General features: G+C 39.7%; 1 protein-coding gene across 2 annotated transcripts in view; it reads left to right on the top strand.

The window, feature by feature from the left end:
* CDYL (chromodomain Y like) overlaps positions 1-27987 on the top strand; it is a 152572-nt gene that overhangs the window by 110557 nt on the left and 14028 nt on the right. For both annotated transcript variants that reach the window (XM_075921308.2, XM_075921309.2), the window contains exons 3-4: positions 24690-24946; positions 25634-25806. In XM_075921308.2, the coding sequence (XP_075777423.1) occupies positions 24690-24946; positions 25634-25806 (430 nt within the window). The remainder of the gene's footprint in view (positions 1-24689; positions 24947-25633; positions 25807-27987) is intronic.

Here is a 27987-nt window from a genome sequence, read left to right as displayed (position 1 = left end):
TTAAAATCATATCTGACATGGGAAATCTTGCCAAACTATAGTATACCTCTGATCTCATGTTGGTGATGAAACAGCCTAATGAATCAATACCTTTACAACATATTCTCATGTTCATTTCCTAAAGAAATTTTGTATTTTGCTAAAGCCTTTCTATACTAATTTTAAAATACGGTGATTATAAAATATATTGGAGATTTATTATTATTATTATTAATAATAATAATAATAACTATGTCTTTAAAATCCATTCCCTCCTTTCTAATATTGTTGGTGACTTCTCTTTACTCAGATGGTGAGCAGTACTATATTAAAATATGTTTCTGCAGTGCTACTAAATTGGAGTGCTTTCATTTTCTTTGCTCTCTAGTGCTGAAATTCTGTTTCATACTGTTGCATGGAATGATATGAGATTATAGTCTTATTCACTTGGTGAGCCAAAGTAACTTCACATACACACACGCATGCACGAATATGCACTGGTGTGTGTGTATATATATACATGTGTACATATATTTCTTTCCTGAGTCGTGTATGTAATTTAAATATTGTCATTTTCTATAATTTCCAAATGTCTTTGTTGAATAATCTCTTTTACATTTATGGAGTCTCATTTTATTGGAGTTCAGGAATATTGTCAAAAGAAGGCATAGAATCAGTGTGATTTTAATGTACAGTTTCTTCTAAGATACTTTTAGTTTATTATGAATTTGCAGAATAAGAGTTTCCTGAAGGGAAAAATTCAGCATGTTGATTACAATGAGAAAATGAGCCCAAATACTTACTACTCCTTTGCTGATCCTTTCTGTGGAGTCCTCTGTAAAAGTTAATGTGAAAGTGTCTCAGGTTAAAACACCATGTTAAAATGTTTTTCATGTATGTAATTATTTTATTACTACACAAAGCAGTTAGTTTCAGTCTTTTAACCCGGTTAAGTGATTGCCAGAACTAAAATGAATAATAGGCTAGAGACTTCAGAGATTATTATTACACGGGCCTTGGCTTTTGAAATGCAGAGTGAAGATATTTGAACACAGAGTTGAAAGATTATATCTATAATTGCAAATTCTCTCAAATTCATTGGGTTCCAGATATGTGGGTTTTATAAGATCATTTGAAGGATCAGCCAAGCAAAAATAATTTTTTCCCCAATCTCTTCAGAGTGAAGGAAGTAGAGCATAAGAAGGGGTGTTTATGGAACAATGTAAATGGGGAAAAGATCATTTTGAGCTTTGACTTACCATCTGTGATTGAGAGATGACTAGATTCCTCAAAAAAAGAACAAATAGTCTGGTAGCATTTTAAAGACTAACAAAACTTGTAGATGGTGTCTTGAGCTTTCGTGGGCACAGCCCACTTCTTCAGATGACCGGAGTGTTGGATGTCCAGAACCAACAATAGTTACACTTAAGCAAATATGTGACTCCAATATACTAGGTTCAGAACTAGTTATTAGGCATGCTTTAAATTAGGAAAATATACAGGAAAGCCTGTCATAACTGAAAAATCTGTCATGAGATACTAATTTTTTTAATTCAGTGGTATGTCTGTGGAAGGATTAAGTATTATAAAGTTGGTCTGCTTGTTTACTTGCTGCCAAATAGGTGAAATTCACATTGTAACAACTTGGATGAAAACAGAGCAAGGACCCTTTTTGATGTTCCTAATTCGCTGTTCTGACCAGTCACTGATCTCGGAGAGAGAAGGGGCTTGAGACCTTACCATCAGAAATATTGTCCTTACTAGAAATACATATATTTTTAATGTTTTATATGGTCAAGGTAAACCCTAGGCTCTCCTCTAATATTTACCTTGACCAGCTAACATGTTACAAATACAGCTGACTCTCCCACACTACAATTTTAACGCATGTATTCAAATACACCTTTTTCCCCTAATATAGACAGCGAGAATTTAGCAAAGCCATTCTTGCATCTGTATCAGAGGTGAGAAGAAGGGAAGAGTTCATCATGCTTTTACTTTGCCTCTTTTTGACTATTAACAGCTGCTTGTGGGTAAGTAGTCCCCATCCCTTAGGTTTTGCTTGGAGGTAATCGGAGGATACTTCCTCTGAGCAGTACTAATCTAGTGCCCTTAAATCAATGAAGTTGTATAGGAGAGCACTGAAGAGACTGTTCTCTCTTAAGTGAGCTAAGAGACGGAGAGCCCTTTAGAGAGACAGGAGGTTTGCTTTTGTAGCAGATTGCTTGAAGAATAAACTTCTAGTCAGATTGATTCTGCACAGATATTTCTATCAAAGGAAAGTCCTTAAATGAGGAAGCCCTTCAGGGAACTAATTAGTACCAGGTGACTCCTCAAATAAGATCTTCTTAATAAAAAAGACTTAATATGACATCCCTTGGTAGTATTTTTTATTTCTTTTTCTTTGAGAACTAAACTAATTGAAAATTCTGAAGGATCTGGAATAGGGGAGAGGAGGAATTTTTCACTGCCTGCTTGGGAAAGCGGGTTACAAAAGCAGTTAGAATTGAACTTCCTTTTTGTGAGCTAGAACAAGAGAAGCATTAAATCTTAGCTTGACCACAAAAGGGTGAACATGCTATTGAATGGCTCTCCTAAACAGGGGAGCTTGAGATAACAAAGGCCCAAAGCTGGTATCTAATTTTTCTGCACCATGTAGGACACATACCTATGATGCTATTCTCAAACATATGATGAAATTTATTATTTGCTTTTATGTGAACTTGTGTTTGCCCACAGTTATGACTAACTTTTAAATAAACCTATCAGAATGGATAGTCTGGGATTCTTGGTGGAATCTTGGCAATTAAAAGGAACAAACTCACAAAGATGTGGCTGGAGAAAGATTTTCATTTTCACCCATTGGAACACGACTGTAAACAGTTAATCTTAGAGATGCAGAATTTGGTTATGCAGTTCTAGTAAGGGGTATGTATTTTTTAAGTTTCTTTTCTTTTCTGCAACAAAGATTCCAAATAACATGAACAATGAATGCATATTAAATGGAACAATTTTCTTCTATGCTGTGCTTCTTTGCCAACAACGGGAATGCTGTAATATCTCATGAGTACATCTTATTTGGGAACATATCCCCTTAAATTTTGTCCATGACCTACAGTGCTATGGATATAGATGCAGATATCCGCTGCTAATTTTTGTGGATACAGATGCAGATACAGATACATTTTTTTTTTTTTTATCCACGCAGGGCTCTACAAGTAGCTTCATTAGACTCTAACAAACAAACAGAATGTCTCTAAGGGTACATCTACACTGCAACATTATTTCGAAATAACTTACTGTAAGTAACTACCTGCTGTGTAGATGTGGACTATTTCAAAATAATGTTAAAATACTGTCAAGCTGGAGGACTTCTTACTCTGATTCCTGTAACCCTCATTGTATGAGGAGTAAGGGAAGTCGGAGAAAGAGTGCTCTATTTCAAAATAAGTGCTGTGTAGATGCTCCCAATTTTGAAATAAACTATTTTGAAATAAGCTGTGCAATTGACATAGCTCAATTTGTGTAGTTTATTTCGAGTTAAGCCCTGCTGTGTAGATGCACCCTAATATATATAAATTTTATGGGTTTTTCACACAAGGAGAAAACCGTTTCACTAAATTTTTCAAAATTCACAGATTTTTCTCTTTCCTAGATGTATCCCATGGATTAGATAGAGTCTCTTGTAGTTTGCTGGGCTCCAACTACAGGCAGTCCCCGACTTACGCGGATCCGACTTATGTCAGATCCGCACTTACGAACGGGGCTTTCTCGCCCCGGAGCTCACAGGCAGCGGTCAGCCACCTCGACCTCTGGGGCGAGAAAAGCTGCTCCCGGTGCCCCTGGTCTGCTGGGGACCGTCTCCAGCAGACCAGGGGCATCGGGAGAAAAGCCGCAGCCCCGGCGGGTTTGCTCGCGGTGCCCCTGGTCTGCTGGGGACGGTCCCCAGAAGACCAGGGGCACCGCGAGCAAACCCGCAGCAGCGACGGGGTCCCCCGCTTCTGAGGCTTTGCTCCAGCTGCTCTGCCCCAGACGTCCCCAAGTCAGCCGTTGCTGAAACTGACCAGCGCTGACTACAGGAAGCCCGAGGCACGGTTGCTCTGCCCCGGGCTTCCTGGAATCAGCTGCTGATCAGTTTCAGCAGCAGCTGACTTGGGGTTCTTAAGTTGAATCTGTATGTAAGTCAGAACTGGCGGTCAGTTTCAGCAGCGGCTGAATCTGGACGCCAGTTCCGACTTACATACAGATTCAACTTAAGAACAAACCTACAGTCCCTATCTTGTACGTAACCTGGGAACTGCCTGTACAAGGTTTTTTCCTTTCTGTTTCCTCCTGTTTCTCTCCTCCTGTCTCCCCCTTTTCCCGTCCTCTCCCCCATTCCTTTCTGGGATACATAAAGAACAGGCTTTGCTCCTACTATTAGGACTTTAACTGACCAAACCTATGCTGTTCTCATATGGTGGGCATGAATGTCCAACAGCCAGAAATGTTTTCCTTGAAACAGTGACTTGGATTCAATATGAGTTACTGTTTTCTCTTTTATCTCCAGTGTCTACAGTTTCTCAGCTGGAACTTTTAATCACAGTTCCACTACTGGGCTTTTTGGGTCATTCACAGATTCTAACTTCAGTGAGGTCCTGGCTATATTATTCTACTTCTTTCCCCAGACAAGTTATCCTACAGTTCACAATGTAAGGGTTGTTTTACAGAACCTGAGAAAACACTTATCCATTAACAGAGCCCAACCACGGACCTATTAAGATTGCTTTCTGTTACTTTAATGGTTCAGTCAGCCCATGGTGATTCCCACAGTGTAAAATCAGCTATATAGGGTTGCCAGCTTTGTAGTATTTAAAAAGAACCAATACTCAAGTGGTGCTGGAACCTCCCTCACCCCGTCTCTCCCCCTTGACACCTTGCCCCTACCCACTGCTTCCCTCTCTGCTGCCTCAATCAGGAGGGACTTGCCTGTGGACCTAGGGCTGGGAGTTGCAGCCCCCCAACACAGGAAGTAGGTGGCCCCAGCTGAATAGGGGCTGGTGCACATAATGGCCTGGCACCTTACCTGCCTGCAATAACTAGACTTTGGGTGACTGGTCAGTGATAATGTGAAGTTCCCTTTTTGACCAGACTTCCTAGTCGACAACTGAACTAGCTGTGAGGGACCTCCATGAGGTTATCTAATCCATCCCTTTGCACTAAAGGCAGATTAAGTATACGTAGACCATCCTTGAGAGGTATTTGCCTAACCTGTTCTTAAAAACCTCTGATAGAGATTACACTACCTCTTTAAATAACTTGTTCCAATACTTAACTATCCTTATAGTTAGGTCAGACATTAGGAAAAAACTAAGTCTCTCTTGCTGCAAATTTCTTTTTCCATCTTGGTAGACATGGAGAACAATTGATTTGCCCTTCTTTTATAAAACATTTTTAGATATTTGAAGGTTGTTATCATGTTCCCTATTGGTCTTCTCTTTTTCAAGACTAAACATGCCCAATTATTCAACCTTTATAGAGGAATCCATGGGAGGCTTGTAAGTGATATAGCCAGCCCTTCTCGGCTCCCTCTGATCTCTGGCATTAGGGAGCTTGTCTATAGAGCCCTACGTGGATACAAAATCTGTATAGGTTGGACATCTCTTGTCCAGCACCCTTGGGATGTGACCAGTCCTGAACCAGGGCATTTGCTGGATTAGAGAAGGTCCCTGCTACAGCCCCCAGCTGCTGTCTCTGCCAGCTCCGGATGCAAGGGAGGAAGGGGTGTGGGGGAGACTACCTCCAACTCCTGTTGGGCTGCTTGCTGGGTTGCTAACCCCGCTGCTGCTGCCCTGGCCAGAATGATTGCTGTGCTCCAGCAGCCTGCACTGCCTTGGGCTGTCTCAGGCTCGGCCCTGGACTGCTGGGGGCTTGCTCTAGCCGGGCTGTTGAGGGCTCGGGCTCTGGTCCCAGCCCCACAGCAGCCTGCGGGCTCCAGCCCCACTTTCACAGGCTGTTCAGGGCTCCAGCCCCACGTTGCTGTGGGCTACCAGTTTTGGGAGCTGCAACCTGTATCGGCATCCAATCAGCGGAACCCATAGATATAAAACAGATATCTACAAATGTGCAGAGCTCTAGATACAAAATCTGCAAATCTTTTTTGGAACATCCAATACATGATCTGCAAAAATGATCCATAAATATGAAGTGGATATCTCTGCATTTGCAGGGCTCTACTTGTCTGTGAAGAGATGAACACAGATAGAGTACCATGTGCTCTGACTGTTCCTGGTTGTGAAACAGTTTCTTGGATGCTATTGCAGCCAGGCACAGCTTGAGGCTACTAAAATTGGAGAGCTGAAAGGTATATAAAGCCGCCTTACCTCCCACCCCTCAACAGTACTAAATAATGTTCCAGTTTATCAGAAGACCTAGTTCTTAAATTCAGATCTAGCAGCATCTGTCCCTCTTTTACAGCAGTCTTCTTGTGTGCTATCATATTTCTCACTTCTTTCTAGTCTGTAGCTCATAATCACCTTCTTCTAAAGCAACGTGGTAGCTCTAGCAACCATGATGGGTCTGTATCTTAACTCTGTCCATCTGCCTAAGATCTGATGATCAGAAACTGCTTTTGTGTAATTGTAGACTGTTACTTTAAATAGGCAGGATAAAGTGGTCCACAGATCAGTTCTGGGTTTACCTGCTAGATTACAGAAATCCACCTAAAGCTTTTGAGCTTCTTTTGCATTCCTAAGTCTTCCATGTCTTAAAAATACAATTTTAAATCTCAGAAAATGGTTCAGACAATGTTTTTATCTAACATTGTGGAACAAGAACAAGTCTGATGAGTTTTTTGTTTAACGGTCTCATGAAATAGTATGTTACACTCAAAGTCTATGAAAGGAATGAAATACTTCCATTTTCCAGGCAGTCATAGAATCTTGTTTGAGGTTTTGGGACTTATTTTGCTTGCATATAAATATGTGAGAGACATTTTGTTTGGAGAACCACCATCCCTCTAGAGGGGAAATCTTTTCCAAAGCTGCTAACTGATCATCAGTATGTTTTTTAAGCATTGCACAAATATGTTGCTAACTTCTTTGGATGCAATTGTCAGGCAATAAATCGGAACAGATCAGACTGTTCTCAGAGTTTGAGGATGAAGAGGTGGATGACGTTATTTTTAAACAACTAACTAAATCATCCAAAGCACAGAATTTGGTGGTGATGGAGGACTTCAACTATCCAGACATCTGTTGGGAAACTAACACAGCAGGGCACAGATTGTCCAATAAGTTCTTGGACTTCATTGGAGACAGTTTTTTATTTCAGAAGGTTGAGAAAGCTACTGCGGGAGGTGGGGAGAGAGCTGATTTTGATTTGATTTTTAACAAATAGGGAGGAACTGGTTGAGAATTTGAAAGTGGAAGGCAGCTTGGGTGAAAGTGACCATGAAATCATAGAGTTTATTATTCTAAGGTATGGTAGAAGGGAGAACAGCAAAATAGAGACAATGGATTTCAGGAAGGCAGATTTTAGTAAACTCAGAGCTGGTAGGTAAGGTCCCATGGGAAGCAAGACTAAGAGGAAAAACAACTGAAGAACACTGGTAGTTTTTTAAACAGACATTATTAAGGGCCCAAAAGCAAACTATTCCACTGCGTAGGAAAGATAGAAAGTATGGCAGGAGATCACTTTAGATCAACTGGGAGAGCTTATATGATCTAAAAATAAAAAGGAGTCATATAAAAAGTGGGAACTAGGTCAAGTTATAAAGGATAAATATAAGCAAACCACACGGGTATGCAAGGGCAAGATTAGAAAGGCAAAGGCACAAAACGAGCTAAATCTAGTGAGAGGCATAACAGGTTACAAGAAGATGTTCTACAAGTATATGGAATTAAGAGGAAAACGATCTACAAATATTAGGAGCAAGGACAGGGTAGGCCCATTGCTCAGGCTATGTCTACACTACGGGGCTTTATCGGAAAAAGATAAACAAATTGTGCTCCGCAATTTGCGTACCTTTTTTCAGTAGTTTTTTTGGGAGAGGCTTTTCTGAAATTTGGACAGTCTACACTAGACATAGCCTCAGTGAAGAGGGAGAAACAATAACAGGAAACTTGAAAATGGCAGAGGTGCTTAATGACTTCTTTGTTTCGGTTTTCGTCAACAAGCTGGATGGTGATGGGATGCCTAACATGGTGAATGCTAGTGGAAATGGGGTAGGTAGGTTTAGAAGTTAAAAGAACAAGTTAAAAATTACTTCGAAAAGTTAGATGTCTGTAAGTCACCAGAGCCTGATGAAACGCATCCTAGAATACTCAAGGATCTGATAGAGGAGGTATCTGAGCCTTTTGCTTTCATCTTTAAAAAATCATGGAAGTCTGGAGAGATTCCAGAAGACTGGAAAAGGGCAACTATAGTGCCCATCTATAGAAAGGGAAATCAGAACAACCCAGGAAACTACAGACCAGTTGATAGTTGTATGCCAGGGAAGATCATGGAGCAAGTAATTAAAGAATCCATCTGCAAACATTTGAAAGATAAGAAGGTAATAGCCAGCATGGATTTGTAAAGAACAATGATGTCAAACCAAACTGATAACTTTCTTTGATAGGGTATCAAGGCTTATGGACAAGGGAGGAAGCGGTGGATGTGGTATACCTAGACCTTAGTAAGGTATTTGACACAGTCTCGCGTGGCCTTCTTATCAATAAACTAGGGAAATGCAGCCTAGATGGGACTACTGTAAGGTAGATGCATAACTGGCTGGGCAACTAGTTGTTACTGTAGTTAATAATGGTTCACAATCATGGTGGAAGGGTATAACAAGTGGGGTTCCACGAGGTTCTGTTTTGGGGCCAGTTATGTTCAATATCTTCACCAATGATTTAGATGATGGCATAAAGAGTGTGCTTATTAAGTTTGCAGATGAGATACCAAGCTGGGAGGTGTTGCAAGTGATTTGGAGCATAGGGTCAAAATTCAAAATGATCTGGACAAACTGGAGAAATGGTCTATGGTAAATAGGATGAAGTTTAATAAGGACAAATGCAAAGTACTCCACTTAGGAAGGAACAGTCAATGTCGCACATATAGAATGGGAAGTGACTATCTAGGGAGGAGTACTTCTGAAAGGAATTTAGGGGTCATAGTGGACCACAAGCTAAATATGAGTCAACAGTGTGACACTTGCAAAACAAGCAAACCTGATTCTGGGGTGCATTAACAGGAATGTTGTGAGCAAGACACGAGAAGTCATTCTTCCATTCTACTCTGCACTGATTAAGCCTCAATTGGAGTACTGTGTCCAGTTCTGGGCACCACATTTGAAGAAAGGTGGAAAAATTGGAGAAGGTCCAGAGAAGAGCAACAAAAATGGTTAAAGGTCTAGAAAACATGACCTATGAGAGAAGACCGGAAGAATTGAGCTTGTTGAGTTTAGAAAAGAGAAGACTGAGAGGAGACATGAAAGTGGTTTTCAAGTATCTAAAAGGGTGTTATAAAGAGGAAGGAGAAAACTTGTTCTCCTTGGCCTCTAAGGATAGGACAAGAAGCAGTGGGCTTAAATTGCAGCAAGGGAGGTTTAGGTTGGACATTAGGAAAAACTTCCTAACTGTCAAGGTAGTTAAACACTGGAATAAATTGCTTAGGGGTGTTAGTCTATTAAAACTACATTAGATAATATATATTTCACATTTTGTTCAAATAAATATTCTAGCCATATACCTTCAGATTTTTCTGTTGAACAAAAATAGGGGCAGTTTCCCATTGAAGACATTTAAAAATAGAAACTGAAATTTATCACTGATAACTGTGGAACATTTAATATAGAAAACTCTGATGTAATACACATTTTATGTAATTATATAAAACTACGCACATACTGAGAAAATATAAAACAAATAGTGAATGAACAGTTGGAAAAGGATGAAAATTCTCCGTTCCATTTAAGATGGCTGTTTTGGGTATATTGCTCTTCACTGCTTTCCTGCACCCAATAGGTGTTAATATTAGTAGACCTCTATTAAACATGACTTTATGAAAGAAGTCTTGAAAATAGAAATAAACTGCAGCTGCAGAATTTTTAGGGCACTTTCTTCACTTGGTCTGAAATTATATCTATATAAATCAGAATTGTATCACAAAAGACACCCTTCAAGCTGGCTTGTCAGAACCTTGAATTATTTTACAGATAAACAAAGATGGACAACTTTTTCCATTCAGGATATCATGTTTATTTGTGTCTAGCTGTACTATAAATAAGCCAGCTTTCCATGGTGCAGCCTTTAGCTTTGTATGTAGTGCTTTTAGTATATATGCAGTGTGTTTATATTCAATGTATATCCTTTTTGGTTTGAGCATATCAATTTTTCTTCATTTTTCAAAAATCCACATATGTATCTTTGTATTCCATTTTAGTGTCTTATTTTCTGTCTCAGTATTCTTTCACTTCTTTTATTTTGTTTCACTGGACAAAATTGTGTTTAGCATCTGTAACTACTATGTGTTTGTGTTTCAAAGGTTTTGCATTTCTAATACCCTTTTTTATCAGTGTTAGCATCTCCCTGTATTCTTCCCAGTGTTCTTTACCTCTTTTTTCCAAGTGTAGCATAATCTATATTTTCCCTCTGTCTTATTCACCTGTTCAAACATGTGGAGTTTACTACAGCTGTATCGGACTTCTGAAGAAAATATTTTAATTACCATCTACATTTAGCCTGACTTTTTCCCCCTGTGACTGATGAGTACTTGATATTTGTCTAAAACTATTTTGTGTAATATCTTTTCACATCTACAGTTATCTAAAATGGCAGAGTTTTCTTCTGGTAGCAATTAAATTTGATTTCCACATCACATTTAATCATATTGTGGCCTCTTGACAGCATTGCCCTATTTCTGATTTATTTATTCTGCTCTCTTCAGTGGTTAGAACTGATTTTGACAGGTGGGTCCCTGACAAGTTTCAGGAAGCAATTGTTTAATTCATCTATCATTGTCTCATCCATACTACGTTTTAAAATGGGTTCTGAATTAAAATTGGACTAACAATTATGCATCTACTCAGTCTCGTTATCTGTGCAGGTACAACTTTTATTTTATTAAATCATAATTCTCATATCTCACTTTTAGGTATGATCCTTTCAGTGTTTTGATTACTTGATTAAGCTCAATTTAACTGTTTCTTGTGGCAGGACTAGCCTTAAACATGTACTGAATGTGCAGATGCACAATGCCTATGCTTTGCTGGACCTGCTCTGTGAATAATCTCCCTCTCCTTCCCACCTCCACATGCACCTTTATGAACTCTCTGCTGGGCTGTCATGATTCTCCTACTATTTCAAATAATAACATTAGGAACCCAAAACTTTTCTTGGCATCCAAGTGACAGGATCTCCAAAACTACTGTCCAGAGAAGAGCAACAAGAATGATTAAAGGTCTAGAGAACATGACCTATGAAGGAAGGCTGAAAGAATTGGGTTTGTTTAGTTTAGAAAAGAGAAGATTGAGGGGGGACATGATAGCAGTTTTCAGGTATCTAAAAGGGTGTCCTAAGGAGGAGGGAGAAAACTTGTTCATCTTGGCCTCTGAGGATAGAACAAGAAGCAATGGGATTAAACTGCAGCAAGGGAGGCTTAGGTTGGACATTAGGAAAAAGTTCCTAACTGTCAGGGTGGTCAAACACTGGAATAAATTGCCCAGGGAGGTTGTGGAATCTCCATCTGTGGAGATATTTAAGAGTAGGTTAGATAAATGTCTATCAGCGATGGTCTAGACAGTATTTGGTCCTGCCATGAGGGCAGGGGACTGCACTCTATGATCTGTCAAGGTCCCTTCCAGTCCTAGTATTCTATGATTCCACGGGTGTTTTTCTTTTTTTGGTGAGTAGACCATGTGATCCTGAGCATCTCTTTCTCATTGACATTGGCCCTTACAAAGTCTTTTGTACCTTTTATTTGATTAGCCCCTGAAAAATGTCTCCTGCATTAATTTACTCAGTTACACTTTGAATTCATATATCAGATTAGTAACAAAAGCACATTTTTTCTGTGCATCATCATCTAAAGGTATCTGCCAGTAAATCTTAACCAAATTAAAAGAACTGAGATATTTAGCTTGCTTAAGATATCTGTGCTAGGTTTAAGATAAGCATCTAGCTCTGTGGCAGCACTGAGTTGCCTATAATTAACACACAATTTTAGTGTTGTCTGTCTTAGGGACCAGGATCTCAGGTTGTCACTCTTTAATTATTTCTTGGTCCAACTTGTTTTGTATTTCTGTGCAAATTTGCTTTTGTACTTACCAATGACGCAATAAGACCTGCTGGGAGATGGCTGTGGTCCTTTGGTAATGATTTTATGAGTTAGCAAGTGTGTCTCCCCTAACTTGCTGAAAAACAATACTTTCTGTTCTTGCAACTCATTATCCTTCTGCCTTTTCAGTTAGTATTAGAAGTACATAAGAACGGCCATACTGGGTCATACCAAAAGTCCATCTAGCCCAGTATCCTGTTTTCCAACAGTGGCCAGTGCCAGATGCCCCAGAGGGAGAGAACAGAACAGATAATCATCAAGTGACCCTCTCCTATCATCCATTTCCAGCCTCTGACAGAGGCTAGGGTCACTATGCCTACCCATCTTGGCCAATAAGTATTGATGGACCTAATCTTCCTGAATTTATCTAGCTCTTTTTTTAACCCTGATAAAATCCTGGTCTTCACAACATCCTCTGGCAAGGAATTGCACAGATTGACTGTGCGCTGCATGAAAAAAAAAACCTTATTTTTGTTTGTTTTAAACCTACTACCTATTAATTTAATTTGGTGACCCCTAGTTCTTACGTTATGGGAACAGTTAAATATCTTTTCCTTATTCCCTTTTCCCATACTTGTCATAATTTCATAGACTTCTATCATATCTCCTCCCCCTTAGTCTGCTCTTTTCTTAGCTGAAAAGTCCTAGTCTTTTTAATCTTTCTTCATATGGGATCCATTCCAAACCCCTTAATCATTTTTGTTGTTCTTTTCCTGAATCTTTTCCAATGCCAATATATCTTTTTTGAGATGAGACGATCATATCTGTACACAGCGATCAAGATGTGGATATACCATGGATTTATATGCAGGCAATAAGATATTCTCTGTATCATTCTCTATCCCTTTTAAAATGATTCCTAACATTGTTTGCTTTTTTGACTGCTCCTGCACATTGAGTGGATGTTTTCAGAGAACTATCCATAATGACTCCATGATGTCTCTCTTGAGTGGTTGTAGCTACAATAGTCTCCATCATCTTGTATGTATAGCTGGGATTATTTTTTTCCAATGTGCATTACTTGACGTTTATCAGCATTAAAATTTGTTTGCCTTTTTGTTGCCCAATCAGTTTTGGGAGATCTTTTTGAAGATCTTCACAGTCTGCTTTGGTCTTCAATATCTTGAGAAGTTTAGTATCATCTGCAAACTTTGCCACCTCACTGTTTACCTGTTTCTCTAGATCATTCATAAATAGGTTGAATAGAATTGATGTCAGACCATTGGGACACCACTAGTTATCTCTCTTCATTCTGAAAACTGACCACTTATTCCTACCCTTTATTTCCTATCTTTTAACCAGTTATCAATTCATGTAAGGACCTTCCATCTTATCCCATGACAACTTACTTAAGAGCCTTTGGTGAAGGACCTTGTCAAAGGCTTTTTGGACATCTAAGTACACTACATTCACTGGATCCCCCTTGTTCAAAATGTTTGTTCACCCCCTCAAAGAACTCTAGTAGATTAGTAAGGCATGATTTTCCTTTACAGAAACCAGGTTGAATTTTCCCTCAACAAAAGGTGTCACATTAGCTATCTTCCAGTCATTTGGTACAGACCTAATTTAAAGGAGAGGTTACAAACCACAGTTGTTAGTTCCACAATTTCACAATTGAGCTCTTTAGAACTCTTGGGTGAATGCTAGCTGGTCCCAGTGAGTTGTTACTGTGAAGTTTATCAATTTGTTCCAAAGGCTTCTCCAATGACACCTCAATCTGGGACAGTTCCTCAGATTTGTCACCTAAAAAGAATGACGCAGGTTTAGGAATCTCCCCAACATTCTCAGCCATGAAGACCGAAGTAAAGAATTCATTTAGTTTCTCCGCAATGACCTTATCATATCTGAGTGCTCCTTTAGCATCTCAATTGTCCAGGGGCTCCACTGATTGTTTAGGATGCTTCCTGTTTCTGATGTGCTTAAAAACATTTTGCTGTTACTTTTTGAGTTTTTGGCTAGCTGTTCTTCAAACTCCTTTTTGGCTTTTTTATCATATTTTTACACTTAATTTGTCAGAGTTTATGCTCCTTTCTATTTTCCTCACTAGGATTTGACTTCCATTTTTAAAAAGATGTCTTTTTATCTCTCACTGCTTCTTTTACTTGGCTGTTAAGCTATGGTGGCACTTTTTTTTTGGTTCTCTGTGTTTTATAATTTGGGGTGCACATTTAAATTGGGCCTCTATAATGGTATCTTTTAAAAATGCAGGGATTTTATTTTTGGCACTGTACCTTTTAATTTCTGTTTAACCTCATTTTTGTGTAGTTCCCCTTTCTGAAATTAAATGCCTCCGTGTTGGGCTGCTGAGGTATTTTTCCCACCACGGGGATGTTACATTTTATTACATTATAGTCACTATTTCCAAGCAGCCCAGTTATATTTACCTCTTGGACCAGATCCTGTGCTCCACTTAGGACTAAATCAAGAATTGCTTCTCCCCTTGTGGGTTCCATAACCAGCTGCTCCAAGAAGCAGTCATTTAAGATATCACGAAATTTTCTCTCTGCATCCCATCCTGAGGTGACATGCACCCAATCAATATGGGGATAGTTGAAATCCCCCACCATTACCAACTTTTTTTTAAAATTTTGATAGCTTCTCTAATCTCCCTTATTATTTCATAGTCACTATCACTGTCCTGGTCAGGTGGTCAATATATCCCTACTGCTATATTCTTCTTATTAGAGCATGGAATTACTATCCGTAGAGATTCTATGGAACGTTGTGGTTCATTTAAGGTTTTTACTTCATTTGATTCTACATTTTCTTTCATGTATAATGCTACTCCCCCCGTCGGCACGATCTGTTCTGTCTTTGATATATTTTGTACTCTGCTATGACTGTGTCCCACTGATTATTCTCATTCTACCAAGTTTCTGTAATGCCTATTGTATCTATATCCTCCTTTAATACGAGGCACTCTAGTTCACCCACCTTGTTATTTATACTTTTAGCATTTGCGTATAAGCACTGTAAAAATGTCTGCCATGTCCTGCTGTGTTAGACTCTTTTTCATTGGATTGTTTCTCATCTGATCTGACCCATATTTTATCATCTTCCATCCTCTCCTATTTACTAGAACATAGAGTATCTCTATTAGTAGACCCTCCCCTAAGATATATCTCTGTGCAATCCATGTGCTCCTCCATACTCCCACAATCGTGGGCTTTCCCCCAGTCCTTAGTTTAAAAACTGCTCTAACTTTTAACTTAACTTTTTTTAATGTTAGGTTTAATATTAATTCACTTCAAATATCACTGCTTTACAGAGATGAGTCAGTTTGGCATTCAGTCATCAAATCAAAGATAGGGTATGCATCATTTTCCCATCTAAACAACAGATCATGTTTACCATGGCTTGTTGTGATAAGCTTTATCTCTGTTTACATGTACCAGTTGTGGGACAGTATTACCATGAGGCTTTTTAACATATGTATCTTCATTCACCAATTCTGTCACCTTAAAAGCTCTTTCCCAAGAATTTTTCATGTTATATTTGTATGAGGTTTAACCCTAAGTCCCCTTTTTAAGAGTGTTTGTTAGTTTTACCATACTACTTGTGAGGACTGATGGTCCTTGAGGTTATTTTGAAAAATACCCATGAGGTCTTTTAATTATTTTCTGCACCTCTGTCTGTATTCAGTAACTTGCTCTCCCACTGCTGCAGGTGTCCCCTTGTGATTTTCTGCTGAAATCTAAAGATTCCCTCGCTTTCCTTCCAGATAGATCAAATGGGGGAGAACCTCTTTGATTCTTAGGTACCTCCCTAAAAGCAAATAGCAAATATGGTAACATTTCATCCCATTATTTTCATACATTCCCAGCATAGCTTTTGCTTTCCACCAAATCATTTGTTTGTGGGTGATATGGTGCAGCTTTTAGTTGTTTTATTGCACACAACTTCCATAACTCACTCAATAGCTGAGGCATGAGATTTGACCTACAGTCAGATAAAATCTCTTTAGAGAAATACACTCGGCTAAAAATAGTGAAAAGGCTGTTGCCACAGAATCAGCTTCTTTGTTAGAGCAAATGCTTCAGAATATCTAGTGACAAAATCCAGCCACCAGGCTATGTTTCGTCCCACTTTGGATAGGACATGGCATAGGTCCCACAGTGCCCATTGCTTATTCCCTACATATTCGGCAGGTCAACTGGCTGTTTGTTTGTAGGTTTTTCCAGGATTCTTATCATTTCCCTTGGGATCTTCCCTGTACAAACGCCCTTCCTCGTCAAAAACCTTTGCCCATTTCCCCCTCTTTTGGGCCCACATATCCCCTTAGGCACTCAAGAGTGGGATTTGCCCTTTCTTCATCTGCAAAACACTGTCACCTGACAAATGGGTCAACTTCAATAGCAGGTGTTATTCCTCCAGTGCCCGCAGCTCTGAGGACATGCTTCTTTCATTTGACATAGAGAAAGTGGCCTTGTCCTTCTCACACCTGGACACACAGTGATTTCTTCTGCTGCAGAGATTCTGGCAGGGCCTTCCCCATCTCTATTAGCGGTTTCTGGGTCTCTGCTATTTTCCTTTGGAATCCCAGCACACTGTTCCCTTTTACTATCGGTTAATACATTAACAGCCGTAGTCATGTGCAAAATATCATTCCCCATTAGCATTTCCACTGTCAAGTCACCCTCTAAGCCTTCCCATTGTAAATGAACGTTAGCCCAAGGCACAAGGGATTTTATCTTTTTCCAGTGTCAGAAGCTCTACCTCCTGATCAGGTAACATGTCAGTCTGCTGGACCGTGCTTTCCCTGGCCAGAGAGATTGGCCATCAGTTTCTCCACCCTGTATGTTCTTTTCCATTGACTTAGGTGACTTCACTATATTCCACATCTACCTCCTCAGGATCAGACTTCACAAATTTCAACAGAGCACTTACAGTTACTTCTTGGAGATGAGTGTTAAGGCAATTGCATCTGTGTGGGCTGGATGGAGAGTGGGCTTAATTTCTTTTAGCTGAGGGCAATGATTTCTTAGGCGCTCAGAGTTACAGTAGAAGAATCTTCTGTATCATAGTAGAGGGTCAGACTATCAAAAACTGGGCAGATACCCTCACTCTGATGGTCTCTGCTAGATATTTGAGAGCGTTTGTCTGTTCAATAACTCCTCCTAATTGGTAAGAGCTAGGCCACAAATTTGGTACACAGCTTCTTATCATAACTTACAATAAGGTCAGGGTTTAGTTGTTCCAGGAAAATGGGATGTGCCTGGAATGGGATTGCTTCTCATAAATTCATACAGAAGAGAGAGACAGAATTGCCAGGTGGATGAAAGGGGCTGAGTGAGGGGTTCATCCCTTTCCCATCCGGGACTATGCCAGCCCCGGGCCTCCCACATCCTAGGCGAACTTTGGCGGGGAGGGGCAGAAACTCCTCCCTCCATTATTTGTATTGGAACATTGCTGGCTGTTCCCCTTTGTCAGGGAGTGAGGGGAAAGTGCATGGTTTGATGCATCTCTTACTCTGGCTGGGGAACACAGGGGGCAGATGAACCTGGACCTGACCCAGACATTCATCCCTCCCTTGGCTGTGCCCACTTGAGCTTCAGTGGCCATGGAGAGGCGCTTCTCATCTGGTTCCAAACTGCTGCGGTGAGCGAGGGTCTGGAATGGTGTTCTCTCCTCTGGGCAGCCTGCATAATGACCCCCTCATCCCAGCCCCACCCCAGAACAGTGATTCAAATGAAACATGTACATTTTCATTTTATTTTCCAAAAAACAAACATTGAGAGAAGGACCAATGCCAGGTAAATCTTCTAGTAATCTATATGAACTTAACCTGGAGCCACAGACAATCCTGTTAGACTTTCCAGCACGTTACCACCTAGGCAAACTGGACTTCTTTGATGATAGGTCATCAGAACCAAAAATCACCACACAGTAGGTTCTTCCAGTCCCAGGAGACCAGCCACTCAGGTCAGTAGATTCTCAGAACTTTAAACCAAAGACAATGCTGTGACCAATCCTTTAGTAAATTAAAGATTTATTAATTAAGCAAAAGTAAAAGGTTAAAGCAAATAAAATATATTACAGTTGGCTCAAAGTAGGTAGTCCAAAACCATAGCAGGGATGTTAAATCTACTAGTTTTCTATGTGTCTTTCTGGGTTACCCAAATAGTTTTTGGGAACCTTGATTCTTTTGTTCAAAATTTCCCCTGCTAGAATTCATCAGCTCAGAGAATGGGGTAGGGAAGAAGTGGCCAGGGCATTTGTTCTCCCCCTTTATAATATCATGGTCTTTTTTTTTTTTTTTTTTTGCTGGAATGATTTTTGCAGTGTCATGGGGCCATGCCAGTACTATGGTGTACGTGCTTTGCCATCAGTTGTTCATCTGCATTGCAAATTTTTCCTTGTGCATTCTGCATATGTGCCGTTTAAGGTGTCTTCAGGCATGATGTGCAAGGTCTCTTGTTAGCATTTCCTTTGATATCCCTGAAAAGCTTATCTGTGGGCGTTTCTCAGAGTCACAACAGGTTTGAGTTACAAATACACAGCCAAATCTCATCATTCCACCGTGTTGATATACATGTTATATCCAGAGAGTAATATTCAGCAGGTTGCAACTTTTCCAGTACCTCATAAGACAAACTTTATACAAAATTTATCGCATTTTTGTAAAACTAGTAACCATATTAGTGTAGGCACACCTTCCCCTTTAGAGAGCATCACACCTTCTTCAACAGTTTTCTTGCACAGGAGGTGAGAGAGAGATTTCTAGGAGGGGAATTGTTCTGGAAAGATGAGTGCCTGAGTTCTCAGCACCCTTTTTCTTCCCAAGGAGAAAACAAGGTACCCCCTTTACACTGGGTTTTTTCTTTTGTGCCTTGCATTCATTAGACATTCAGGCTTGCACAAAGGAATTGGGCAGGATGGCCATTTTTTATACAGAATTTAAAAAATCACCCTATAATGCATCTCTGACCTCACCAGAACATAAGGAAATGTTCTTGAGCAGAGAGATCAAATAATAGGTCTTAGCCCCCTCCTTTGTCCTTTTGTTTCATTGTCACATTTTATAGGCCTACTAGCTCTGACTCATTCCAACACTTTTTTCCTGAGATTTATACGTTTCAGCCTATATACTTGAAGGGTTATTTGAAATGTTTACAAAACAGCTGTTCAAAATTCGGGATATTTCCAAGCCCCATTAATTGGCATTTCATTAAATCCATTTAAAGCTTTACCAGAGAATTTTACAGTCAATATAGGGAACTTCTTTCCTGGAACCTTATGAACCTCACCTGGTCTGGCAAAAGTGGTATTCTCCAATACACATTTGGTTATCTTATATGCAGGCCACAACTTGTTATGCTCCTTGTATGAAGGGAATGACCGGAGACTTGATTTGACCATGCCTTGCCTTGCCATGTCCAGATTATACTGTCTCTTCTCTTTTTCTAGGGCTTCTTTGTCTTTCAGCTCCATTGTTGACTGGTATAAGTCTTGCTGCTGTTCTCTTTCTGGCTCCCTTTCCTTGGCTTTCATCTCTGCTTGCCACATTTGGTGTTCACACTCTTTGTCTTTCTGTTCTTGCTTTAACAACAAACTAACCTTCCTTTGACTGTTCCCAGCCAACACAGCTGAGATTCACTTGAAACTATTACACTAGTGCATGAAGTGTAAATCTCATGTAAAATAGCAAGCTGTTTATAAATCCTATTTAAGACACAGCCACTGAAATATTCTGGAGTGCAGTCTAAACTAGTGAGAGGCTGTTACCATCTGCCCTGTAACTTGGGGTGCCTCACAATGCTTTGCTGATTAACTCCCAACCTGGGCTCTTTACAAACTGTATGCATACTCTGAATGTCTTGGACTGACTGGGGACCAGGGCAGAATGCTCAGAGCACAAGCTGTGGTGCCCCACATAGATGAAGCCTGAAGCACTGAGCCTTGGTACCCTGTAGCTGAAACCTCCAGCTCCAGTACCCCATGGGGTAGGATGTTAAAGCCCCAGCATCCCACCGAGTAGAAGCCCTGAGGCCTGTTCCCAGAATCCTGGAGGTCTCCAATGGCTGAAACTGTTGAGTCCATGCTCTGTCTGCCCCCCCAAGTTTTTATAACCTGGGGAGGGAGGGCTCAGAACTCCTACTCTGTGATCGTCCCTGTTTTTTTTTTGTTTTTTTTTTTAAAGAAAATAAATCTGATGAGAACTCTACAATCAATTTCACATGTAGTATTCCTTATTAAGTGTTGTTTGTTCTGCTGAAATAAGAGATTTGATGTACTGAAAAATATAGGAATAACTGTGACTCCACTATGACAGCATGAAATAACGTCTGTCTTCTACATTACTTTTCTCCCTCTATTCTCTTTGGAAAGAAAGGGTTTCTCTTTGTGGATGATTCTCAGTCTCTTCCCTTTAAATGACACTGGAAAAACCTTGAATTCGCTTTATCTTCTCCAAACAAATAAGTTATACAGAGAAAGTGTTTTTTAATACTACAGATTGGACTTCCCTATTCCAGTGCACTCGGGACCTGAGCTATCCCAGACCAGGGAAGGTCAAGACTTCCCTGCTGGCTGTCCCACTGATGGCTTCTCTCCATGGGGCTTCCTGCCCTGCTTCTGCCCCACTAAATCTGGCCCGCCAAGGCTCCCTGCCTGCTGCCTGCACTGTGCCGCGGGTTCCCAGGAGTTCCCCAACCATGGTCACCTGGCTGCCACCAGACCTGCAACCTTCAGCGGTTCCTTGGGGTTTCCCAACCCAGGGCCTCCTGGCCACCGCTGTCCCCATTGCCACCGAGGGTTTCCCGGGGATCTGCAGCCACTGCTGGCCCCATTGCCAGGGGCTCTCCGGCTATATGAACCCACTGACACTGGGGGTTCCCCAGTTGGGGTGGAGGCTCTCCGATGCTGCCTGGCCCCACTGATGCTGGGGTTCCCCTGCTGGGGCCAGGACTTCCCGATAGCCGTCTGGCCCACTGCCAGGGTTCCCCAGCCGGAGCTCCTGAGCTGCTGCTGGGTCCCACTTTCACCAGGGGAGATCAGGGCTACCTGGCCATCCCAGCACCACTACTTCGGGAGACGGTTCCGGGGGGGGGGGGGGTTCCCCTTGCTGCCCACAGGCTTTCCAGCTGCCTGACCCCACTGACACTGGGGTTCCCCTGCCTAGCCACTGCTGGCCCAGCTAGGACTTCACAAACCCTGTGTTCTCTCAGATGGCTGCCACTTCTGGGGCTCTTTGGTCCAGCAACATCCATGCCAGACCATGGATGTTGCCAGACCAGAGAGTCCTGGATTTTGGGAGGTTCAACCTGTATAACATAGAAGACACAAGAGACATTAAAAAGTGTAATAAAATATTTCAATAGAATTGACAGTTTCCATAATCATTTTACGGGGGGTTTTAATCAGAAACATTTTATTTGCAAATGCGTTAAATACTAAGTGCTACACTTATTTTTAAAGGGTTCTGTATGTCTGGATGACCAAAGTAACAAAGTAAATGTTAAGAGAAACTGATGCGTTTTCAAGGTTTATTTTAAATATCCTTTTATTAGTACAGTGTAATTCCTAATTCAAATCTGGCCAAAATGAGTAAATAATGCAATTACAGTAATAGTGTAACAACTGTTTAAGTAAATGTACATAATGTCCTCATGGGACCCGCAAGTCTCCCACACATGTTTTTTTTAAAGTTACAGCATTATACATTAGTGACAGGATTTAAATATATTATGTAGCTCTTTCAGCTAAACAGGATGAATTATTCCAAGGGAAGTTATAGAAATTTAAGATTCAAGAGGTGGGCTTTTTTTTTTTTTTTTAGTAAGGCTTGTCGATAAGTTTCTTTTTAGCTATCTTTAAGATATACAGGCAGTCCCCGGGTTACATGGATCCAACTTACATCGGATCCCTACTTACAAACGGGGTGAGGCAACCCCGCACTAGCTGCTTCCCCCCAGCAGACCAGGGAGATGCGAAGCTAGCGCCCGCCCCCAGCAGACCAGGGAGATGTGGAGCAGCTTTTCTCAGCAGACACCTCAGCTTGAGAATAAAGGACTGAGGGAAGTGAGGTGTGGGAGAATAAAACTGAGCTCTGGAGAAATGTTTCGCTAGAGTTTCCCCTATAATATGTACCAGTTCCGACTTACATACAAATTCAACTTAAGAACAAACCTACAGTCCCTATCTTGTACGTAACCCGGGGACTGCCTGTAGTTATGGGGCTTGTGGCTCTTATTACGGGATCAGGGCCATAGTTTAATCTTTAAATATTTGACAAATGGTTTAATCTATTTTGTTAAACATAAAAATATGAACAAAATCAGATTTGTGGTTGAGCCTGTAGTGCACCTTTCCAGTGTTTCTGCCTTCCATATTTGAATTGCAATTTTATACAGATTTCAGATGGCAATATGCAAATCTCTGCTCAGAAATGTCCCTTTATCTATAGGTGAAAGAAGGTAGAGGAGGTAGTATCTTTTATTGGACCACAGGTACCAACTTCTTGTTTTCCCTGCAGGTGTTCCTAAGGCTTTTTCCTCGCCCTCTCTCTTCCCTCTCTTGTGGCTCTGCCTTTGTTCTGCCTTTTCCTGTTCCCTTTCCATCCTCTCCTGAGACCCCTGCCCATCACACTCTATCCTCCCTGAGCCACCAAACAGCTGTGGCTGATGGGCACTGAGCATGCAGTCTATGTATTGAACCCATTTCAATTGGTGAAAGAGAGACGCTTTCTAAGTATAAGTAGCTCCTCAGAAGATCAGCTAAATACAATGTAGAACAGATTTTTTTAGCATAAGACCTTAACATATTGAAAGAGAACATTAGAAGTGAAGTGGCCCATTAACACCTCTTCTGTCATAGAACAAAAAAGTGAGGCTAGCGATTAAAGATGGTTGTAATGTCACAAATCCAGTGTCTTTATTTAAAATAGTGAATTTTAGTGTTGAGAAAAGTTGAGAATTCAAAGCTCCCAGTCTTGTGTTTTAATGATGTTGTTACGGTTTCTTTGACCAGACCTGAGAGGGTAGGTATAGACATGATCCTTCTGTGAAAAGTGTTTGCCCACGGGTAATAAGTTTTTGTTTTTTTATCATTTTTCTATGTGAGTTCATGCAAGGATGTAGTAGTTGATTTCGTCCACACAGACGTTATTGGGGAATTTAGTGCACTGGATGAGGGTATACTACAGGATCTGTAAGATCTTTTATCTATTGGATATGAATATCTTTCATAATGTTCTTTACACCTCCCATAAATGTTAAAATGCATTCACAATATGGAATGGGGGAGGGAGATACTTTCTGTCACTCCTGAGTGGCTTGTTTGCTTGTATTATTTGAAAGTCCACCAGTTAGTTTTCATAGACTCATAAATTCCAGTGTCAAAAGGGACCATTGTGATAATTTAAGCTGACTTCCTGTGTGACATAGCCTATAGAACTTCCCCAAAATAATTCTCTTAGAAAGAACAGATCTTAGGTAAACATGCAATACTGATTTTTAAAATTGTCAGTGATAGAAAATCCACCAGGACCCTCGGTAAGCTGTTCCAATGGTTAATTACGCTCACTGTAACAAATACACACATTAGTTCCAGTCTGAATTTATCTAGCTTTAACTTCCAGTCATTGGATCCTGTTATACCTTTCTCTGCTAGAATGAAGAGCCCTATATATTGATCCCCATGTAGATACTTATTGACTGTAATCAAGCCACATGTTAACCTTCTCTTTGTTAAGCTAAGATCATTTTGAGCAAGAACAGAAAGGCAAAGTATTAATGGAAAGAATTGTGTAGGTCAGGAAGGGCCTTATTGCCATATCTTTCTAAAATGTCTCATCTTTGAGCCCTTCCACATCAGAGATTGATTCTTTCTTACTAAGACTACGTCCTTTGTTCCCTGTTCCTGCTTTTCTATAAACATTTATATACTATATATGGTCTTGTCAATCCCACTCTTTTACTTGATTTTTGTTGTAAGAGTCAGTTTGATCAGGAGTTTATTGGATTCCCACTTTTAGTTAAAGCCCTTTTTTCCCTTTGATATATGATTGTGATGGTTTTAAGCCACTGAGAGAAGGGGAAAACAAACTGTGTCAGGTGGTGCATCTTTGTAGTTTCTTTTATTTTAGTATGTTTTGAAAAATGTCTCAATTGTACTACAAGTGTGAGCCCAGGGTTTTCCAGTTTTAGGAATAATCAGATAAAAGAAGAATGGACAAAATTTCTTTTCTCACATCCTCAAAATTCACTCTTCAGGTATTCCATCCTTTTAAGTATTTTGCTTTCAGATTTGGTTCTATATAAACATTTTTTGGTGTTTACCAATGGTAGAGAACAAAGGCACTTGTTTTTGTATGTTGTCATAATATGCTTTGGACTGACATGTCTCCATGATAAGAGATTTTCCCAGCTATGGAACTAAATTCATAGATCACTGTTGTTTCATACTCTTTACAGGTACATCTACCTTTATGGAAGCATTAGCAGCCAATGGTACAACGAACATACAAACATCTGTAACAGGAGTCACTGCCAGCAAACGGAGATTTATTGATGATAGGAGAGACCAACCTTTTGATAAGAGGCTACGTTTCAGTGTGAGACAAACTGAAAGTGCTTACCGGTATAGAGACATTGTTGTCAGGAAACAAGACGGATTCACACATGTTCTGCTTTCAACAAAATCCTCTGAAAACAATTCACTAAATCCAGAGGTTAGAATGTTTGTTTTGTGTAGTTTGATTTGTTTGCTTGCTCACTTTGGGAGATGATGGTACTAATATTTTCAGTGGCTATAATTACAGTATTATTATTAGAGACAAAAAGATAAATAGATTCCAGCAAAGTCACACTAGAGCATTTAAAGGATTATAAATTTGTAAATATTATACTTTTAAAATGTGAATCTTTGTATGCTTCAGTCTTATTTATTAGCACTGTACAATACATTATCTCACTATTTAGAATTGCAGCCTTTCATAATAAACTGAGTGGTTTATTAAGTCCAACTTAAATAAACTTCAGCCTAAATTCAAGTAATTTTTCTGAACTGGTTGCATATGCCACCTGGTGTTCAAAATGCAGAAGTACTGAGTGTGCTGTAGTTACAGATGCAGACTGCAAGATCTCTTCCTAAGGATTACATTACCTTAATATCATCTTATTTGTGATCTGCACATTTTTAATAAACATTAATAGACTCTCTTTTCCTTTGGATCATGAAAAATCTGCATACATTTAGAACAAACACCTGCAGCACAATTTGCAAGTATCCCAAATACTAGGGAATACACAGAAATTTAAAAGTTCAGATTCAGACCTGTTGAAAAAGAACAACAGTTTGTTACTTTTTAATAACTCATTACAAGAGTCTGACAAATTTAATTCCTGCTGATTTTCAGGTAATGAAGGAAGTCCAAAGTGCACTGAATACAGCAGCTGCAGATGACAGCAAACTTGTGCTGCTCAGTGCAGTTGGTAGTGTCTTCTGCTGTGGTCTTGATTTTATTTATTTTATACGACGTTTAACAGATGATAGAAAAAGGGAAAGCACTAAGATGGCAGAAGCTATTAGGTATGTAAAATTGTTTTCAGTCGTTTAAGTGTTGATTTTTTTTGTCTAAATTAGTTTATATTTAATTTATCTCATAAATATATTTTCCTTTATAGGACTTCAGTGTGGTCAAACATTCATTTGTGATAATATGCAGTGTGCATAACTTGTTTATATTATTTGTACTTTTCTGTTCAAGTTAATATTTTATTTATAGCTTTTTGCTCCATTTTTGCCTTGTTGAATTAAAGCACCTCTGCCTGATAAAAACTTAGCGCCATAGTGTTCCTAATATAATCAACCCAGACTTGAAAGAGGTTTTTAAAAGATTATTTTAAATGCATTTTTTAAAAGCATTACAAATGTGTTATATTTATAAGAAGCACACGGGATCTTTTTCAGGGGGAAAAGGCAATATACCATGTTTGTTGCAAATGCAGCATGTACTCTCTCTCTCTGCTGCTGGTATTATAGTTAACAGTCTCATTGGTGCTTGTGCCAGCCTCTGTCCAATTAGGCTGGGCACAAGGAAGGAGCTGGGTTCTGTCTTCCACGGTCCTATGCTCTGAAGTTATGTTCAAATGACTAACTCAAAGCTTAATGACTACCTACCCCACTTTAATGATTGTTAGTCCCATCTTTAGTCTAAGGGGGAGGGGTTAAGTATCATGGTAAAATCATCTAATTGTTTTACCTCAAGGCTGCTTCCATTGTTATGCTCCATCGATACTTTGAATTCCTGGGAGTGATTGCAGCAGGTTTCTCTTGTTCACAGATCTCATTCACAGGTGTATGCCCTTGCTTTAGAGTACTCAATTCTGCCCCTCTTCTACCATCCTGAGTTTGACCAATGCCTGAGGTCACCCCTCCTTGTTAGCCATCCTGACTATCTGAGTCTTCTGTCTTTCCTTCCCACATTCCTCACTCACGCAAAGTACTGGTCATTTCGTTTTCTTACAGAGGAATTGGCAGGGTTTCTTAAAGACTTACAAAGTAAAAATACTATTTTAAACAATTTCTTACTAACTTATAATGCCTAGAATGTATTTTAATACCTAGCAGCTGCTATACAAAAAGCTTATCAAACAAAATCTATATAACTGTATAAAACAAAGTTATGCAATAAAGCCTATAGAACTAGTACTATGTGTCTGGCCTACAAATGTACCAAAAATAGATTGAACAAAGTCCATATAAAAAAGATAGTGGACATTCTACAGGGATGGCTTAATTTTTTGTGAGCAGTATCCTGGTGCCAGCTGTCAAATTCTGTATTCAAATAAATGAACTTAATGTCTTTATAAAGCATGCATTTAATGAAAGAAAGATGCTGCTGAGAAGCACGCTGTATCGGATTATAGGCATTTAACATGTACCTATTAAAGTATTTTGAGGATATTTTCCCCCATGTAACATGTAAACAGGGTTTTTTTGGTACCCTGAACATTTACATGTAGCATAAATATCCAAAAATATAGCTAGAAGAACTAACACTTCAACAGTCACTCCTGGCTTTCTAATTTGGGGATGTGGGGAGGTTTCATGTGTCATTGATTATGTAAGGGGTAAAGCAATTTAAAAAAGTGGTTATGGGCTTGCCAACACAGGGAAATTATGCCTAGAAAAGGTAGACTGAATTTAAAGTGCTATAGCTATACTGTAATAATGCTTGTTTGGTCTCTTCTATTCCATAATAAGAGTGCCTTTTTCTATTTTCAGTTTAACCTACTTATGGTCATATTTATTGTCTAATAGAAATAGCTATTCCTGTCAATTTCCCATGGGGAAAAGCTCCTCAAGGTCTTTAGCACCTAATTCACCAATAAATAGCTTGTTTTAAAATTTGACATCTTTGTCAGTTTCACCACTAGTACAAAAAATTTCCTTCAATTCTGTCTGCCAGGAACATTGGGAGAGAAGAATCACTCAACATTACTCAAAAAGGCGTACACCTGATCGTATAAATGTAGACATATTTTTGAGTTCCATTAGGTTAAAACATTTCCTAAGAAAATACCGTTGATGCCAATTTCTTCAGTTCCATTTGGGCCAGTTCTATCTTCCATTGAAGTCTGTAGGAATCTTTTCACTTACTTAAATGGATATTGAATCAGGCCTTCAGTTTTAAAAATTGCCCTTCTCCTGTCCTCTAGTGAGGAAAATATTTGATGCTTGCTGTTCTGAGAGTCTTGAATAGCTAAG

The sequence above is a fragment of the Pelodiscus sinensis genome, chromosome 2 (genome assembly GCF_052426305.1).
Source record: "Pelodiscus sinensis isolate ZL-2025 chromosome 2, ASM5242630v1, whole genome shotgun sequence".
Taxonomy (NCBI): Eukaryota; Metazoa; Chordata; order Testudines; family Trionychidae; genus Pelodiscus; species Pelodiscus sinensis.
This window is presented reverse-complemented; position numbering and strand designations above follow the sequence as displayed.